The 19,412-nt window shown below is 50.7% G+C and overlaps 2 protein-coding genes across 15 annotated transcripts in view; one reads left to right on the top strand and one right to left on the bottom strand.

Annotated features, from left to right (window-relative positions):
* NPHP4 (nephrocystin 4) overlaps nucleotides 1-12,677 on the bottom strand; it is a 128,672-nt gene extending 115,995 nt beyond the window's left edge. For all 5 annotated transcript variants that reach the window (XM_075906446.2, XM_075906449.2, XM_075906448.2 and 2 more), the window contains exons 1-4: nucleotides 12,549-12,677; nucleotides 9,462-9,522; nucleotides 6,977-7,167; nucleotides 1,612-1,764 (exon numbers count right to left, since the gene is read on the bottom strand). In XM_075906446.2, the coding sequence (XP_075762561.2) occupies nucleotides 1,612-1,764; nucleotides 6,977-7,147 (324 nt within the window). In that variant the 5' untranslated portion in view covers nucleotides 7,148-7,167; nucleotides 9,462-9,522; nucleotides 12,549-12,677. The remainder of the gene's footprint in view (nucleotides 1-1,611; nucleotides 1,765-6,976; nucleotides 7,168-9,461; nucleotides 9,523-12,548) is intronic.
* Nucleotides 12,678-12,787: 110 nt separating this feature from the next.
* Nucleotides 12,788-19,412, top strand: part of KCNAB2 (potassium voltage-gated channel subfamily A regulatory beta subunit 2) — a 115,089-nt gene continuing 108,464 nt past the window's right edge. For 3 of the 10 annotated variants that reach the window (XM_075906457.2, XM_075906452.2, XM_075906458.2), the window contains exon 1: nucleotides 13,781-13,899. The gene's annotated coding sequence lies outside the window, so the exon portion shown is untranslated. Of the gene's footprint in view, nucleotides 12,867-13,780; nucleotides 13,900-19,412 lie in introns of those variants that run through there. The other 7 variants (XM_075906460.2, XM_075906464.2, XM_075906461.2 and 4 more) reach the window with 5 other exon arrangements.

The raw sequence follows: 19,412 nt of genomic DNA, 5'->3' as shown, positions 1-19,412 counted from the left end.
GCGTACCCTGGACTGAGGTGGAGATGGACTTAGGAGACAGAGTTGTTGAGAGTCTCTGGGTAAACTTAAAGAGGTAAAAACAGAAGGCTGATGTCATGGTAGAAGTCTATTACAGGCAGAAGAGGTGGATGAAGCTTTTTTGAATAACTAACAAAATCATCCAAAGCGCAGGACTTGGTGGTGATGGGGGATTTCAACTCTCTAGACATCTGTTGGGAAACTAACACAGCAGGGCACAGATTATCCAACAAGTTCTTGGACTGCATTGCAGACAATGTTTTATTTCAGAAGGTGGAGAAAGCTACTGGGGGGAGGCTGTTCTAGATTTGATGTTAATAAATAGGAAGAAATTAGTAAAGAAGGTGCAAGTGACAGGCAGCTTGGTTGAAAGTGAAATGACAAGAGTTTACAATTCTAAGGAATGGTAGGAAAGAGAACAGCAAACTAAAGACAATGGATTTCAAGAAGGGAGATTTTAGCAAACCCAGGGAACTTGTAAAGTCTCATAGGGGTGTCTACACAGCAAAGTTATTTCGGAATAATGGCTGGTATTCCAAAATAACTACGTGAGCGTGTACACAGCAATTCTGTAATTTTGAAATAAATTCAAAATAATGGATGGCTTATTCCGACTTCCGGAAAGCTCATTCTACGAAGAATAACACCTACTCCGAAATAGCTATTTCGAAATAATGCCCATGTAGACGCTCCACTGCTGCTATTTTGAAATAGCCCCCAGGGCTATTCTAAGTGATTCCTCCTGGGGCTCTAAATCGAGAGAGCACGTCTACATTAGGGAAGCCGGCCTCGGACTCATTTTGAGGCTTCCCTGTAGCGTAGACGTGCTATTTTGAAATAAGCTAGTTTGGAATAACTATTCTGGAATAGCTTATTCTGAAATAACTGTGCAGTGTAGACATAGCCATAGGAAGCAAGACTAAGAAGAGAAACAGTTGAAGGTAGTTGGGAGTTTCTCAAAGAGACTTTATTAAGTGTGCAAAAGCAAACTATCCCACTGCATAGGAAGACAGGCCGTCTAGCAAGAGACCTCCCTGGCTTGACCAGGAGATCCTGAATTGTCTGAAAATCAAAAAGCGGTCCTACAATAAGTGGAACTAGGCCAGATCTCTTGGCGGCGCTGCAGGCACATCTCCAATAGGTTCCACCAGGCGAACCCAAAAGGCACCTTCTCTGTGCAAGTGGAGGGCACTGTGCCGAGGTTGGGTTTGCCTCTTCAGTGGAGGGATGTGCACTGGAGGGGCGATTTCTGTTTAGCATCGTGCTGCTACCGCCCTCCATTAAAGCACACTCCGGAACATTGAGCACCTGCCAACAGGAGCCGTACTGGCCAATTCCCAGCCCAGCACACGAGCACACTTTGGAAATCCCACTCCTGTAGTCAGCATTACTCCCCCTTTGGCTCACTTGAGAGTCAGGCCCCACTTACAGCAACTGCTGGAGCCATGGGGAATGGCTGCTCTTTGCTTGCATTGTGACTAGAGCACTCTGCATCTCTACAGCCAAACACCCTCTGTTTCTCCAGGGAAATAGCACCGTCCATCTGGGGGGGGGGCATTCTCAGGTGAGCCGGGGGCTCTGCTCTTCTCCTACCTCATTGAACACCACTTTGGGTGGCTGTCCTGGCCCAGCTTTGAGCGGCCTTGTGCTGCTCTTCCATGTTCTCCCAAAGAAAAGACGGTACGTGATGTCAAAGAGGGTCAGGCGGAGCTGGAACTCAACCTCCGACAAGCCTTCAAGCACACGCTGGAATACAAGAATAAACACGCTCAGGGGGAGCTTTAAGAGGCCCGGATCGCAGCAGCACTGAGCTGTGTCGGCAAACCTCAGGGAGGGTAAGAACTCTGGGCTTATAGAAATGCTTCTAAGCCAGGGGTGCGGAACCTTTTCTGGGTTGGGGGCCGCTGACCCACAGGAAAATCAGTTGGGCCACACGTAAGTGAGAAGCGGGAAAAAACCCCACTGTGGCCCCAACCGAGAGAGAAAGACCCTCCCCACATCCCCCTCACACACCAGAGCCTAGTGGGGCCCAGCCTAGTAGATTTTGGGTGCTCCAGCCCCACGGGAGGAGGAAGTGGGGGGACTGGAGTACCAGCACAGGCTCCCCAATGATGGGGTGGGGCCCCTGAGCCTCGGGAGCCAGATCCAGGCAAGCCAAGGGCCGCACCTGGGCCCCAGGCTTGCAATTCACCATCCCTATTCTAAGGGTACATCCACACTAGCCCCCTAGATTGATCTAGGGAGGCTAATGAGGGCGACTGAAATTGCAAATCAAGCCTAGGATTTAAATATCCCGCGCTTGATTTGCATGTTCCCAGCCGGTCGCCATTTTAGAAATTGACTAGCCTGAAGTAACTGCCCACGTCTACATGCGGCAGTGAAACGGGATTCCAATTTAAAGCCCTAACTGGAATTAGCTGGTATTCCTCCTGCAATGAGATTTACCAGCCAATTCGATTTAGGGGCTTTAAATCGGAATCCCATTTCACTGCTGCATGTAGACGCGGGCAGTTACTTCAGATCGACTTAGGGGGCTAGTGTAGACGTTCCCTTAGCAATAGTTAGTAGCTCACTCTGGCTACGTCTACACTGCAATGTTATTTTGGGATACAGGAGTACCCCGAAACAGCTATCCTGCGTCTTCACAGCAAGCCCGTTATTTCAGGCTAGCTATTCTGACATCCCTGTAAACCTCATTCTACGAGGAGTAAGGGATGTTTTGGAATAGCGCTTTATTTCGAAATTTGGCGCCGCGTAGAGAGAGCCAAATGACAAAATAAGCTATTTCAAAATAGCATCGAAATAAGATACGCAGTTTGCATAGCTCAACTTGGGTATTTTATTTTGAGTTATGGTGCAGTATAGACACACCCACTGAGTGTAATCGAAAAGGAGAAAAGACACAGAGACATTTTCTTCTGACAGCTGCAGCTCAGACCATATAACCCATAAAGTCAGCGACTTTCCCTATGTTCAGACAAGCAGAGATTTTCTAGGCCAGGAATTCTCACCCTGCAATATGTGTGTGCTGAAAGGAAAAGCTAGCTGCGAATTCAGATGCTGAGGTCATCCTGCCACAGAAAGTGACTTTCCCCAGCAGTGAGAAATCCCAGGACTGGCAAGCAAACCTTTATTCATATGACTTTTAAACAGCAACTTGGTTTAATATATGTGACTAGTGGGCAAATTCTGTAAAACATTTACCAAAGACACTTCACTGAAGCAAACGCGTTTAAAGACATTCAGCCACGTTTCTGTCTCTTCTGCATTTCCTTTCTGCAAAGACTGTCATGTTATTGTCATCTACTGTATATTTCAGAGCCTTTGTCGGTCTGTCTGTCAGTATGTTCAAGAACTCCTCCTAAACAGTCAGAGCTATGGCCACCAAATTCAGTGTGCAGCTTCCTCTGATCCTATTTGAAGCAAGGGCAGGGTTTGGTTGTGCCAGGACAATGGGATGTGCCTGGAATGGGATTGCTAACCCATACAGAAAAGAGACAGACCCACCAGGCAGGTGAAAGGGGATGGCTGGGGGCACGCCCACCCCCGTCCAGGACTGCACAAGCCCTGAGCCTCCCACCACCCAGACATCCTTTACGGAAGGTGGAGCGGGGGGGCTGAAGGGCAGATGAACCTGGACTTGCCCCAGCAGGGGGACATGCACCCCACCCTAGCTGTGCATACTGCAGCTGCAGCGGCCATGAATTTTACTTAAAGGGGCTTTTTCTGAGCGTCCTGAGCTCAACGCTTCATTATGTTGCCGTCTTTGATCATGAAGAAATAACAGTAACATGCCTCTCAACTAAGGAGAGATTCTTCCTACAGGGACGCATTATTTTCCCATTACCAAGACACAGTGGCTGTGGGGCTGAAGAGGGGCGTGAAGGTTTAACTGGTTCATGGTTAACAGGGAAGCTTCACCCTTAATGGATGAGGCTTACCTGTTAAGGTTAACTGCTGGGGCTGCAGCAGCTCCCTGCCTGCTGTGTGCAGGGGGCTACTCCAGCCCCACAGGGGTCCCACCGCTGATAGGGGCTGCTCTGGCCAAGATGGAACAGCCTCTTCCTGCCGGGGGGGGGGGGGGGGGCATTCCAGCTCACTGGCAGGCAGGGGGGCTGATCTAGCCAGGTGGGAGCATCCCCCCCAACTTGCCCCCTTTAATCAATTAACTGGTTAAAAAATATGTTTAACCAATTAAACAGGATTTTAGATCCCTAGTGCTGAAAAGGCCTTCACTGGAGAACCTCTTTCAAATCAAAGGGATGTAAAAGTATATTTGGAAATGAGTAATTGTGTAACTATATAAAAACAGTGACCGAGTTAGGTAAATGTGAAAACATTTAACACCTACAGCAGACGTTCCCACACTGTGGTACCTATACCACTGGTGGTCCAGTACGTCAGTTTGATGTCCCATCCAGTCACTTCACAACAGTTTTTCAAGAGGGGGGAATGAAACCAATAGAACTGAGTTTGGAAACTGCTGGTCTAGAGACGCGTCTCGTAAAGATAAGGAAGTGCTCACTCGGCTGAGGATTTCAGCCCTAAGCCAAGGGACACAGAGCCCATGAATGTGACGGGAAGTGTGCCTGCTTCCCTTAGCTGGTTTTGCAAGTCTCACCCAGCGGGTGGGGTCTGAAATAAGGACAGCTCTAATAAGCTGTACACATCTGAAGCCAAGAATGCATCAAAAAATCTGAACAATAAAATACAAAGTAGGTCATCTTCTTAGCCTAGCTAAAATGAAGCATGTTTAGCTGTCAGTCTCCTTTGACATCCAATATTGCTGTCAGCTTCAGGAAAGTGGAAAAATATTAGCAAGCATGACATTACTTAGTGGCCCAATCCCTGAGCCCAATGAATGTGTTAATAGAATGGTTAGAATCTCAGTACAACATCTCCAACTCCATTTGTTGATTAAAATATAAACCTACCCCCACCCCAAAAAAAGGACCAGCCTAGCTCTAAAACCCTACTGCAAACCCTCAAAAAGGAAGGACAGCAGGAAACCTGCTTCAAATTTCCACTATCACTACAGATCCACCTCGCTGCACTTTCCTGTTAGCAGAACAAAATTCTCTTCAAATTAGCAGAGAAGAATAACAAAGAAAATCTTTTTGACTAGTTTTTCTGCCCTTCAGAACCTGACCTCTGCCTGTGTTTTCTCTTGGCTTGGGGAAAGCCGAGTCTGAACCAAATCCAAGCCGTTCATGAACAGGAGGGAAAACATCGTCTGTTGTGATGCTTAATACTTATAAATGCCGACTCTTGAATCTTTTAACCGTTTGACTTCCTAAACCAGGGATTGGCAAGATACGGCCCACGGGCTGCATCCAGCCCATCAAGCCGCTTGATCCAGCCCATGGCCTACCCTGCTGCTCCCCCGCCCCCTAGCCAATCGAGACCCGGGGACCAAGGAGTGCACGAAGTCAAAGCAGCTGGTGGCTCCCTCTCCCCGCCAAGGGCCTAGAGGGACCACAGGTCATTTTGAACAGCGAATGACTTTGTGCACTCCTCTGCCTCCAGGCTCCAATTGGCCTGGGGGTGGGGGATGAGCAAAATCTCCTCCCTCTGCCAAGGGCGCACAGTGCCTAGATGGCCCCCCCTGCAAAAATTATTGCCCACCCTTTTCTGAACTATCACCCACTGATCAAATGCATGTCTGAGCATCTTTTCTCACAAGGTAAATAAAGAAAAGGAACCTGTGAGGTCATTCACTTTGATGTGTAGTCCTACATTGGGCTTAAATTGCAGCAAGGGAGGTTTAGGTTGAGCATTAGGAAAAACTTCCTAACTGTCAGGGTGGTTAAACACTGGAATAAATTGCCCAGGGAGATTGTGGAATCTCCATCACTGGAGATATTTGAGAGCAGGTTGGGCAGACACCTGTAAGTGATTCTAGATGGTGCTTCATCCTGCCGTGAGGGCAGGGGACTGGACTCAATGACTCTCGAGGTCCCTTCCAGTTCTAGTGTTCTGTGATTCTACGATTCCATCCCCTGCTCAGGTGAAAGTTCCACAGACTTCAAAGTTCCTGAGCTCACCCAGGTAAGATCTGCCCTTCTGAGTTAAGTCAGCCATAGCCACCCTATAGTTCATGTTAACACTCGGGCTATGTCTAGACTACAGCACTTTGCCTGGATATCTTTGGTATCCCAGAAAAGCAATGCCGCATCCAAGGAGCGTGTCCATTTTTTCGGAAAATTTTTCGAAAAAGCAGATGCGCTCTTTCACCATCCCTGTAAAGCTCCTTTCACAAGGAAGAAGGGATGTGTCAAAAGAGGACTTTTTTCTGAAATTTGGCGCCGTGTAGAAGCACCAAATTTTGGAAAAGCCTCTTTCGACATTAAAGCGGAAAAAGATATGCAATTTGCAAACTGCAAATTGTGTTTCTTTTTCCGATTTATCTTTGCAGTGCAGACCTAGCCTCTGTTTCTCTTGAAGCTGCGTTTTTCAATTAGTATAGATTAGATTATGTCTTCAAAGCCTAGCGGCAACAAAGGGGAACGCACAGGGAGATCCATGTACCTAATCATGGTATGAGTGTAAGTGTTTGCAATCAGTAGTATTGCTCCACGGATCCTAAACTGTTGGCCAGAGAGGAGCTATTCTTTCCCATTAAAAGTCTGCCCTTCCCCCACCCCAAAAAATTACATTAATTTCCACAAGACTTTGCATTGCTGACAATGGAGGATTTACTTGATCAGATGCCTCCAAGAATGGCCAATAGCTAATGACCAGGAAAAGGTGAAAATGCCCCCAGAATGCACCAGGAGAATTGTGCCATTCTGTACAAGATAAGAGGGAAGGTCCTTCCACAAACTTCTTGGGTCCAGCCTCCACCTCAATAGTTATTATGAAAATGTAAAAATTAGAGGACTCTAATCCAAGCAGAGAATGTCAGCAAGAGAACGTTATGGGAGCAACACTTCCAGAAAGCAACAGCATATTCCTTTACCTGCTTCATTACATTTCCCTCAACATACTTCAGGACACACTGAAATGCTATTGATTCCCTCGGGGGGTGTCGCCTCCTTTGGCAGTGCGGAGGAACAGCCAGGTTTTGCACAAAAATCCTTTGCCATTCACTCATCTTGCTGCTTAGAAGGTCACCTCTTCCTTTAGGCATCTGCTACGGCAAATGTTCAGCTAGAAAATAAAACTCATTTCAGAAAAACGCATGCTCGGAACCTGTCATCTTAAAACCGGCACGAGAACACCCCAAAGCCAAAGCCAAGCACAGTTTTACTATCCAAATTAACAAGCTGGTTTTAAACAAGGGGTTGTTGGCATCTCTTTCCCCCCTTAAAGGCTGGGTGCCATTGCAACCCCCTTTCCCTTCCAGATGATCTGATGGTGCTTGGTCCTGCTGTGAGGGCAGGGGACAGGACTCAATGGCCTCTCGAGGTCCCTTCCAGTTCTAGTGCTCTAGGATTCTATGACTTGACTCCCTCTGGGGCCAGTCCGCACAGCTGTGAGCATCTGCCAAATGTCATTCATGCACACTGGGCAACACTCCCTTCCTGTGGGGTGGGCACTGATGGCTGAGGAGTTGAGGGAGGAGCCCGTGAACCCCCACAAGGGAGGGACAGACCAGAGTTGTAGGAAAGGTTGCCCACTCCAACAGCACCAGCACCAAGAGCTGAAATTCTGTGCCGCATCTCCCGGAGGCACGTCCCCACGGGCGCCACATGGGCCTAGTGGAAAAAACTACAATACCCCTGAGATTCTGGGTTCTGCCCGGGATCAAAACAGTCAACGGCGTCAACGAGAAGCCACAGGGATGCACAGCACAGAATCTCCACAGCAACATGTGCTACAGAGACTTCCCAGCATGCTCTCTGTGCTGGGGGGTAGGGGGGGCAGAGTGGGGTGACTTGTGGGAACCCTACAACGTTCCGTGCTGGAGGAAGACAAATTTTTGTTAAACCCTTTAGGACAGGTGCTTGTCTCCGTGTCTGTACACCACCCAGCACAACGGGTCCACTTGGCTGGACGTTATCATGGTATAAACAATTAACCAAAGATGGCTGGAGATGCTCCTGCTGTTTAGCTCAAAGCTGCACTCCAGACTGCAGTCTGAATCGTTCCAACAGCCACTAGCTGCCTCCATTTCTAAGGAAGAGTTTCTGAAGAGGGAAGACAAGCGATACCACCAGAGACGATCCTCTCGTTTCGACAAAGAACTAGACGGCCAGCAGGCAGCGTTCAGTTCCCAGCTCAAACTCAGCCCCCCTGATGGCATTGGGGAAGTCACTCAATTTCTCTGGGCCTCAGTTTCCTCTCTGGGAACAAGAATAATAATATTTCCCTACTCCACAGGGGGTTGTGAGCATAAATGAATGAATGCCAGAAGGGCTGAGAGATTACAGCTAAGGGTGGGATGTAGAGGTATAAAATCCCGTTTAATTAGTTAACAGGTTAAATGTTAAGTCTAACCAGTTGACTGATTAAACAGGAGGCAGGCATGGGAGCTGCTGGGCTGGAGTGGGCTCCCTGCCCTCGGTGGCTGAGCTGGAGGGGTTTCCCTGCTGCATGCAGGGGCTGCTCCAGCTGGCCTGGGGCGCTCCTGCCCGTGGCACGCCTGGGATGGGCCACCACAAATGAGGTTTGCTCCGGCAGGGCTGGAACATCCCCTCACCCACAGCAGCCCACTGCTGCAGCCCCCACCAATTAACCGTAACCAGTACGTATCACCGACTCAAGGGTTAACCATTCACACCCCTAGTGAATATCATTAGGAATGTAAGAAATCACTTGTGCAATCCCCTCGTGCGAGACCTGGCTCCTTTTGTAGCAGCGTACCGGAGCGATAAGTTAGGCTATGTCTGCACTTGGTGCGAGGGATGTGATTCCCAGCTGGTGGAGACACACTCGTGCTAGCTCTCAGCAAGCTAGTGTGCTGAAAGCTGAGGTGGCTTTGGCCGCACGAGCCCAGGAATGTACCTTGGGGCTCTGTTGGGCATGGCCTTGCGCTGGATAGCCTTTCTGTGGTTCGCACTGCGGCCGCTACAGTCTAGGTATTGGCACACCAGCCTGATGCCAGCTGGCTAGTATGTCTTCTCCCATTGGAGTTCGAAGTAAACCACTAACTCAAATTAGCTGTTACTCCTCGTGGAATGAGGTTTAACAGCAAATTCGAGCTAAGGGGTTTACTTCGAACTCCCGTTTCACTGCCGCGTGTAGACACGGGCAGTTATTCCAGGCTAGTCAGTTTCCAAAATGACGCCCGCCTGGGAACATGCTAATGAAGCCTGGGATATTTAAATCCCGTGCTTCATGTGCAATTTCGGTCGCCCTCATTAGCCTCCCTAGTTCGAACTAGGGGGCTAGTGTAGACGTACCCCATGTGTTCAGGGAGGAATGGTATTACTGGGATGCTAGTCTAGAAGATCAGGCAGTCAAAAATAATAATAAACACATTTTACTTTTAAATTGCTTACCCCCACCGAGGGATGCGCAGCCCTGTACATCATAAAGCAAAAGGTCCAAAGTGACAGCTTCCTGCGGATTAAACATAATTTTAAATAAGTAATTAAGAGACTTGTTTGATGACTTCCTGCAGACCGAGATTTCTACCTGTCTGTCAACTTTAGGTGGCAAATCCTGACTGAACCCACAGAAACTGGATTGCTAAGATTTTGACTGCTATGGTAGACATGAGCAATCCATGAGCAATCTGAAGCTGCGATCTAGGTCCTTCACGCCACATAAGCCTTGCTTCCATGAGCAACTTTATTCAAATTTCCTAAATCCCATCCACATCACTTGGGTAACCATGGTGAAAGCACTACGATAGACACGTTGTTAGTGACCACTGACATTTTAGTGACCGTGCTGCAAAACTGCCAACCTCAAGACTTCGACACTCAGGAGGTTTTAAAAATAATAAATGTGGGGTGAGAATGAGGAAAGGGACTATTCAGTTTTCAGGGTTCACATTCTCAAGCTTTTCTCCACTACCCCCCAAGACTAGAAATAACAATTAAAGGTAAGATTTTCATGTAACTACATGATGCTGGGAGCTGGGCTTTCAGAAATACATCCAATATTGCGAGGCTTGTGAAAAATTCTTGAGAGTTAGCAGGACTGGCTGTGTCATCTTTTATTAAATATGATTGGATGGCCCAATTGGTAACAGGACACCATCCGCCTACCACTACTGGAGCTGCACCAGAGCTAAACCAACAATTGGAAAATGCAAGAAAAGTGCCTGTCTACATTAGCAACTGAACTTGTTTCCTGTCCCAGAGGAGGGCTCATTGTTGACATCCATTGCATCACTCTCTTGTTTAAAATTAAGCATTGCATACTGAGGTGCGGGAACAATTTGTATAGTGAGAATACTGAGAACCATTGGACCAAGCCGTAAACCCTCCATATAATGGAACTCGCTTCAGGCTAGAGGCTGCTGTAGCATCTCCCGCACCCGTTAGCTCCAGCACCTAGGCAGCATTTTTGTGGGCCTAGCTTTGCTTATTTTTGAATGACTTGCTCGTTTTGGTGCGGTGCAACACCTACACTCTCATTTTAGTATTAAAAATCCACCATGATCGAACTAGGAAAGAAAGAGTCCCACTTCCACGGGAAGAGTGTTCTTCCTTCGACTTCCCGCTGTGCAGATAGCGCCAAAAGTCGAGTTACGCTACTTCAACTTCAGCTACGCAATTCACGTAGCTGAAGTTGCATATCTTGACTTGACTTTGTCCCATAGTGTAGATGTACCTTCCTGTCCTCCCTTCAGTGGGCATGGAGGAAAAATCATTCAGACTCCTTATTAACAGTCCTTAAGGTATCAAAGGCTATTATTTGGTTCCAGAACACAGTCTTTTTTCTCAAGAGGAACCACACCCATTTTTTTACCTTTGCTGCTAGGTCAGATTTTCTAAACTTTGATAATGTTTGTTTTTCTCCTTTGGGCTCTCTCGAATTTGTCTACATCTTTCTGAAAGGGTGGTGCCCAGAACTGGACACCTACTCCAGCTGAGGAGTCAGGAGTCCAGTGGTGAGCAGAACAAGGTGATCACCTCTATGTTTTACGTACAACACACCTAGCAATGCACCACAGAATTACATTAACCTCTTTCGCAACCATCACATTGTTGGCTCCTATTAAATTTGTGACCTACAATAGCCCCCAGATCCTTTTCTGCAGTACTCCTGCCTAGACACGTATTCTCCATTTTGTGTTTGACTTTCAGGGGAGAATTGTCCTGAAATTGATAAGAAGAAAATAACAAAAGAAGGGCAAGGTATTTCACCTAGGAAAGAAAAATCAAATTTAAACAAAGACAAAACTCAACCCCAACTCTGGAATTCCACATTGGCTCTCACCTCACACCTAATTTAGGCCTAATCTTACCCTAGGGCAGGGGTTCTCAAACTTTGTGATACCACGACCCCCTAAAATGCTAAATGAATTTGTGTGACCCCAACCCCCACCCTTACTGCCCTGGGTCACTTCCTCCCCCCTTCTCACCAGACTCCTTGCCCTCCTAGGGTTCCTTCAAGGCGTTTGCAGTCCTCAACGCCCTTCCCCCCTGCAGGCTCCTTCCCCCCATCTCTTTTTCCTCTGTGCCTTTTTCCCCGCTCTGCTTCCCCCCCCCTTTTTTCCCCCTTCTTTCTCCTCTCCTCTTCTCTGCCCCCCACGTGCCCTTATTTACCTCCAGGTCCTCTGCCCTGACCCAATGACCCAGCTTGCTGCCTGAGGGACCTCACCCTCTCCCAGCTGGGAAGTGTTTGGTCACCCGGTAACCGTGCCCTGGCCAGCCCCTCACTCTCCCACCGCCTTGCCTCCTCCTGCAGCTGAGCCGCGCTCCTGGAGTCCCACGGCCTCGGTCACACTGCGTGGCTTGCTGGCGGCTGCTTTCTGCCACCCTGCCACACATTTTGGATCCATCCTTCTAACTAGCGCTTTAAAGCTACATCTACACTGCAGTGCTATTTCAGGATCCCTCCTATTCTGCGTCTTTTGAGCACGGACGTTATTACAAAATGGAATGGGCTTGCTATTCTGACCTACCTGTAAACCTCCTCCCGCAAGGAGAGAGGGACATTTCGGAATAGTGATTCACTTTGAAATAAGTGCTGTGTGGACAGCGCCAAATTTTGAGATTAACTTGAAATAAGCTAGGCCATTTGTGCAGCTCAGTTTGAGAAGCTTGTTGGAGTTACCGGTGCAGTGTAGATGCAGCCTAAGTTCCCCAGGACTATCCAGTCCAGGTGGGCTCTGGTTTCTTAGGGAATCTGAAACCAGTTGAGTTTGGTGTTTGTGTAGGAATGTTTCCCCCAGCACCAGCCCCGTCTGGCCAGGTTGCTGCTGACCGAGGAGTCTAGTCTGGGGATTCATGGAGTAACCCCCAACGCTGACGCTCCTGGGTTACACCGGCATAAATCCGGAGTGGGAGGGGGGCGAATCAGCCCCCAGGGCACACCCCGGGGGGAGGCTGCCGGCTAAGGCTGCCCCGGCGGGCTCTGCGAGGAGCGGGGGCATTCAGGGAGGGGAAACCCGGAGAAACTGACACATTTACCTGATACAATGTAGCCATCTTCCCGGACTGCACCAACTGCACCGTCCGGCGGGGGGGACGCTCACTCCACCGGCTCCCATCCCAGTGCTTTCCCCTCTCCAGCGCTGCCAAACACCCCCCAGGGACCGGATCCCCCTGGGCGGGGCCGCGTCTCCCTCCCCGGCCTCAGCCCCGCGTGGGAGGCCGGGCCCGGCGCCCCCTCCCAAATGGTTCAGCCCGGAGCTTGGCATCAGGTTACTAGGGCGATGGGATGCCGGGGGAGGAGGAGGGTGTCAATCTGTGCTCCTGCTGCAGCGGGCGGGAGCCGGGCTGCGCTGGGTGAGCCGGGCGCCGGGCCGCTAGAGGGGCGGGCAGGGCTGGGAGAGGGATCTGGGCTCAGGGCCCCAGACGATGGGGGAGCAGCGGGGCTCTGGCTGGGTCCCGAGCTGGGAAGATGCTGGCGCGGGCTGGGCACCAGACTGGAGCAGGCTGGGGGGGTCTGTTGGTAACCAGGCGATGCTGGAAGGGTCTCTGGCTGGGTGTCCAAGCCGGGAAGATGCTGGAGGGAGGGGGCGGGGGACGGTGCTGGGTACCAGCCGGGAGCAGGCGTGTATGTGTAGGGGGGGGGCTGAGTATCCAGACAGGGAGGATGCTGGGGGGCGGCCGGGCGGTGCTGGGTACCAGCCGGGAACGGGGAGTCTCTGGGTATTCAGACAGGGAAGATGCTGCGGGAGGGGGGCGGTACTGGGTACCAGCCAGGAGCTGGCGGGGCCAGTACCCAGCATTGCCCCCCAGCATCCTCCCAGCTGGGAGCAGGCTGGGGGTATCCAGACAGGGAGGATGTGGGGGGGGGGGGCAGTGCTGGGTAGCAGGCGGGCGGGGGAGGGGTCTCTGGGTATCCAGACAGGGAGGATGTGGGGGAGCAGTGCTGGGTAGCAGGCGGGGGGGGGGGGTCTCTGGGTATCCAGACAGAGAGGATGCTGATGGGGGTCAGTGCTGGGTACCAGCCGGGAGCAGGCCGGGCGGGGTGGGGGCGTTGGGTATCCAGACAGGGAGGAGTCTGGGAGGGGCAGTGCTGGGTACCAGCCGGGAGGCGGGAAGGGGAGGGGGGCAAAACTGGAGCGTGTGCGGGGTGCGAGCGAGGCAGTAGGGGGCGCTGGGCGGCCAAGGGGGCTCCCAGTTCCGCTTCGTCGTACTCAAGAGGCGGCTTTCCCGGCACCCAATCAGAGCCCTCCTGGGTCGTTCGTAATTTGCATGTGTGTGAGCGGCAGGGCTGAGCGGCAAATGAGGGGCGGGCGGGCGGAGCGTCTCCCCCACGAGGGCTAAGATGGGCCGAGAGGGACTGAGCTGAGCGTTCGGGAGCCGCTGCCAGGTGCGGGGAGCCGGGAGCCGGGAGCAGGGAGGGTGCCGGTGCCCGGGAGGGGGGCGCGGAGCCGGGAGCAGAACACGGGGGAGGTGCGGGGCCAGGACGCGGGTGTCCGTGGGGCTCGGGCTCAATTGCACGGGGAGCTGGGTCCGCTTGTGATTTTCCCCAGCGCCAGCAGGGGCTGTGGGGCGGGTGTGAGTGGGGCTGCACCCGGGCACGGCAGTGGGTCCCCTTTCGTGCGCCCACCCCGCCTCCATAGAGACTGTCCCAGCGCAGCCTTCCCCGGGCCCGGTGCATCCGGCCTGCGATGCTCTGCAAGCGGGCAGCTCAGCCTGCCAAAGGGGTGCCCGGCCTGGTTGCTGCTTCTCCTCTGAGCCCGGCGCAGAGACTGGACTTGATGGGTTCCCCAGGCCCCTTGCAGCCCTGGACCTCCGCCCCATTCCCATCCAACCACCCCTCCCGCAGCTTCCCACGCCTCTCTCGGTGTCTCAGACCAGCTACAGTTGTCAGGAAATAACTGGCTTTGCACCTGCTGAGTTCTGCCATGTTTCGGATGCCAGACCGACTCGCGCTCAGATGTGTGTCACGCATGAGCTGGCACAGCAGTGTCGCCGCAGGCTTCCCTGACAGTCATTTCACTGGCCCTTCGCTCCATGCTAGGTGGAATTTGTGTGATGAACAGTGTGGTAATTCAAGTGCACAAGGGGACGGAGTTAAGATTGCAGTAAAAATGATCACTGAATTTTCTGGCAGTTGGAATTAAACTCACACCTGTAAACTCACACCTGTAAACTCACACCTTTAATGTTGGGTTCAATGAGGCCTGTGTGTGTTAATTAACAAATGTCTTCCTATTTGAAATCTGCATTATTTAAGTTCATCCAAAATCTTAGTAGTTGTTGATGTATAGGCCGAAAAAGTCACTATTTTTTAAAGCTATTTGTAATTTGCGGGGCAGTTGTTTCTCTTACCAAGCAACGGAAAGCTCTGAACACGGAAATTAGGGGTTGGGGGGGATAGAAAATTAAAGCATGGGGACCTTTAGTCATTAGGGCTGGGGTGAGTCAATAGGTGGATCATGAGTCAAATATGCATTGCCAGATGCTTTTGAATGGACCAGGAAATCTTTTTATTTACTTATTATTGTGGTGATGTCAAAATTGTGTCTGTAGGGTCTGGACCTTGTCCAAGAAATTTGGACCTTGACATAAAGTAATTTACTTACCCCTTGGTAGACGGGGGCTGTTCCGGACACCTGGAGCAGCCCCCTGTTCATGGCAGGGGGGCAGTTGCTCCAGCCCCCACTGGTTACCTGGAACCAATAAGCATCACCAGTTAAGGGCGATCGATGTTAACCGGTTACTCTTTCAGAGCCCTAGTTGTTAAGTATTTGGATTATTGTGGCCGATATAGGATCAAAGCCCCAGGGTGCTGGGCTTTGTACAAACGTGTAAAAACAAGAGTTCCTGCCCTAAATAGCTTACAGTATCACGGATACTTTAACAGGGTCCAAAAAAGAACTGGATACATTCATGGAGGTTAGGCCCATCAATGGCTATTAGCCAGGATGGGTAGGAACGGTGTCCCTGGCCTCTGTTTGCCAGGGGCTGGGAATGGGCGACAGGGGAGGGTTCACATATGATTCCCTGTTCTGTTCTGGGGCACCTGGCATTGGCCACTGTCGGAGGACAAGACACTGGGCTGGATGGACCTTTGGTCTGACGCAGTCTGGCTGTTCTTATGGATAGGCTGAAGAAGAGTTAGCAGGAGTAAACTGTAATTTAGCCTCTAAAGTGTCAGGGAGTAGCTACAGCAAAGAATAGATGCCGTGAACAAGTGCGTACATAAAAATATGTAAATAAAAACTTTGGAAAGGGGGGTGGAAATAATGCCGTACGTTACCATTAGATACTTTGTGTCTGTCTGTGTTGTACATTTCAGTGGAAGATGCTGCTCCTGCTCTGTCAAACCAGAGTCCTTTGCTCCTCTGCCCCTCGCAGAACAGGCCGGTGTGGACCTGTCACGTTCAGGACGGGGTAGCAGGACTGGCTCAGCTGGCTTGGGGCTCCTTCCCTGTGGTTGAAATGGAGCCGGAGTCTCTGCCGAGCTGCCCCAGGTAGCTCATTGGACGTGTGTGTTCAGCATAGGGATGTGAAAGGTTAACTGGTGGGGGCTGGAGCAGCCTGCTGCCCACTGCAGGAAGGGGGCTGCTGCCCCCTGGGTGAAGCAGCCACTGCCCATGGTGGTCCCAGCCCAGTCTGCTGTGGGTAGAGGCGCTTGACCTTGGGTGAGGTAGCCCCCGCCCGTGCTGGGCCCAACTTGGCCCAGGCGTGCATCAGGCAGGGGGCTGCTCCAGCCCCGCTTGGCTGTAGCAGCTGGTCCGCATGCCTCTGTTTACTTGGTTAACCAGCTAACTGGTTAAACTTTATGGTTATCTAATTAAACAGGATTTTACATCCCTGGTTCAACATAGAGAAGTTACTAGGAGCCAGAAAGGGAGCTCCGAGTGCAACAAGGCTGCTTGGATATGGCTTAAATGGGGAAAAAATGCTACTTTGTCTCCTACGTTCCTAGATTCCAAAGCCAGAAGAGACCCATCTGATCATCCAGCCTGACCTGTGGCTTCCCCAAGCTCCCTTCTCTCGCCAGAAATACTCTGGTGACTGAGGCTGCTCTGGTTTGGCTTTCACTTGAGAGCTAAGCTGCAAGGCTCCAGTCCTTCCGGGAAAGCTGAGTTTTATTTGGTTTTTGGTTTTTAGAGAAGGGAAATAACCAGCCACTAAGAGGAAAGGCAACAAAGCTTTTGCTGGGATCATGCCTATGGCACATCGACACTGCACCCTCCTTGCAGGGGTGTGGAGAGCACGTAAATTGTACCTTCCCCAGCCCCAGTATAAATTTCCCCTGTGGTGATGAAAGGCTCCAACGCTGAACTAAAAATAGCCGTGTGGATGGCGGAGAGCTGCTTTGGGAATAGAGACGGGCCCATCTGTCTTTCTACAGGCCCAAGTTTTGCCTCTGCCAGCATCTCTGCTATTGTCACAGGGAAAAGCTCTGGCAGCTGCCACTGCTGGAACTTTGCACTGACGGATGTAGCTACACACCAGCTTGTACCTGGGCCTACCCTGTGTGCCCTCGCCCACAGTATGCCGTGTGGACATAGTCCCACTGTGAGCAATCTCACTGTGCTTCCATTCATTGACCTACGGCGGCTCCTCTTTTGCCCTGTTTCACCGGGCAGCTCCCCAGCCCCATTCTGGCCTGCAGTGGTACCTTGCAGGATCATTGTTCTGCCACGTTGAAATTAGCATATGTGCATGGATAGCTGGTGTCCCAGCCATTGGGGGAAGCTAGCCCCCAGCCCCTCCCAGTCTGCCTGAGGCCCCGCCGCCTCTGCAGGATGCTGGAACACTGCCACCATGGTGCTGAGCGGCCGGTTGGCACAGTCCGGGCAGCCAGCACAGCCCCGGCATCTGCCGCCTAAGTCCCCATGGCAGGCTGGCCAGCTCCAGCCAGCATGGGGCAAGGCAGAGCATGGATGGGGCCATGCCAGACTGTTTGGAGAGGCACAGCCTTTGATACCCACCACCCCATCCAGGGGAAGTCTTTCAGCCACAGAAGCGCACCCTAAGCAGTGGCTGTGCAGGTTTCCCCATGTAGCTCTGAGAATCTGTCTCTATCCAGATTGAGCATGCCCAGGAGGGATTCCTCACTCAGTAGAAGAAATGCTAGCTCAACAGGAAGAGTGCGAGGTGGCTCTGAATAAAGCAGCTGTTCCTTCGGGGCTGCGGCAGGACAGGAAGGATGTGAGCTGGAAAGAGCTCGCTGATTTCACAGAGAATGCCCGGGAACGTTTGAGATCCCAGCTGGTATGGAGCTGGGCAGTCCCTGCGGTCCTTCTAATTTTGTTCAGCTGCTAAACTCTTGCCGCCACATGTAGTAAAGCTGAGACAACCCAGAGCCAGGTTAAGTAAGGTCCCGCGTGAAGGGCTCTGAATTGTGAAATAGAATCCTGATTTTTCATGATACAGTCTACAATCAGGGCTGGATTTGACCCTGTAAACTACTGGTTCAAGTCTGTATATCCTATTCCATCAGTCCCTGGAATTAGCCCACCCTAGATTAATTATCTGTGGTGGTGAAAACATATTAATTAGCAACGCAGTGTAAATGCAGAGGTAGACTGTATCATGCAAATTTTATCTTTGCATCGTACTAAAAATGTGAGGAACAGTGACTCCCGGCTAACACTGATGCAGGCAAACTGTGCTGTTGCACTTCTATAGTCAGATCTTGTTCAGGGCTAGGAATCATTCCTCTAGCTCCCATTGTTAACAGTGTCTGGCGTAAGGAGGAGAATATGTTGGTTTTCTAAAAATAATACAGAAATAAACCGGTGTTTGGGAATTACTCCACGTGGTGGAAGGAATCTGTTTATTGTTGTAAGCAGGGCTCGACAAGTGGCAGTGAGCCCCGCTCACCAGCTGTGTGGTTTGGCACGGTGCGCATGTGCAGACCGCGCTGCGCATGCGCTGACTGCGCTGGGCCGCCTTGTAATCTACTCGCCACGAGTGAGTGAATTACTCTAATTGTCGAGCCCTGGTTGTAAGTATCATAGAATCATAGAACACTAGAACTGGAAGGAACTAGAACGCGAGAGGTCATCAAGTCCCGTTCCCTGCCCTCATGGCAGGACCAAGTACCATCTAGATTATCCCGGACAGGTGTCTAACGCACTCTTACATTTCGGCGATGGAGATTCCACAACCTCCCGAAGCAGTTTATTCCAGTGTTTAACCACCCTGACAGGAAGTTTTTTCTAATGTTGAACCTAAACCTCCCTTGCTGCAATTTAAGCCCATTGCTTCTTGTCCTGTCCTCAGAGGTGAAGGAAAACAATTTTTCTCCCTCCTCCTTGTGACACCCTTCTACTTGAAAGCTGTTATCATGTCCCCTCTCTTAGTCTTCTGTTTTCCAAACTAAACAAACCCAATTTTTTCAGTCTTCCCTCATAGCTCATGTTCCCTAGACCTTCAGTCATTCCTGTTGCTCTTGTCTGGACCTTCTCTAATTTGTCCACATCTTTCCTGAAATGTGGTACCCAGAACTGGGCACAAGACTCCAGTTGAGGCCTGATCAGCGCAAAGTAGAGCGGAAGAATTACTTCTAGTGTCTTGCTCACAACACTCCTGTTAATGCATCCTAGAATGATGTTTGCCTCTTTTTTCAATAGTGTCACACTATTGACTCATATTTAGCTCCTGGTCAACAATGACCCCTAGATGCCTTTCTGCAACACTCTTTCCTAGACAGTCACTTCCCATTCTGTATGTGTGAAACGGATTGTTCCTTCCTAAGTGGAGCACTTTGCATTTGTCCTTGTTAAACTTCATTCTTGTTACTTTAGACCATTTCTCCTGTTTGTCCAGATCATTTTGAATTTTCACCCTACCCTCCAAAGCAGTGCAACCCCTCCCAGCTTGGTATCCTCTGCAAACTTAATAAGTACAGGCAGTCCC

Source organism: Pelodiscus sinensis, chromosome 24, assembly GCF_052426305.1.
Source record: "Pelodiscus sinensis isolate ZL-2025 chromosome 24, ASM5242630v1, whole genome shotgun sequence".
Classification (NCBI taxonomy): Eukaryota; Metazoa; Chordata; order Testudines; family Trionychidae; genus Pelodiscus; species Pelodiscus sinensis.
The sequence above is the reverse complement of the archived record's forward strand: the minus strand, read 5'-3'. Positions and strand labels throughout refer to the sequence as shown.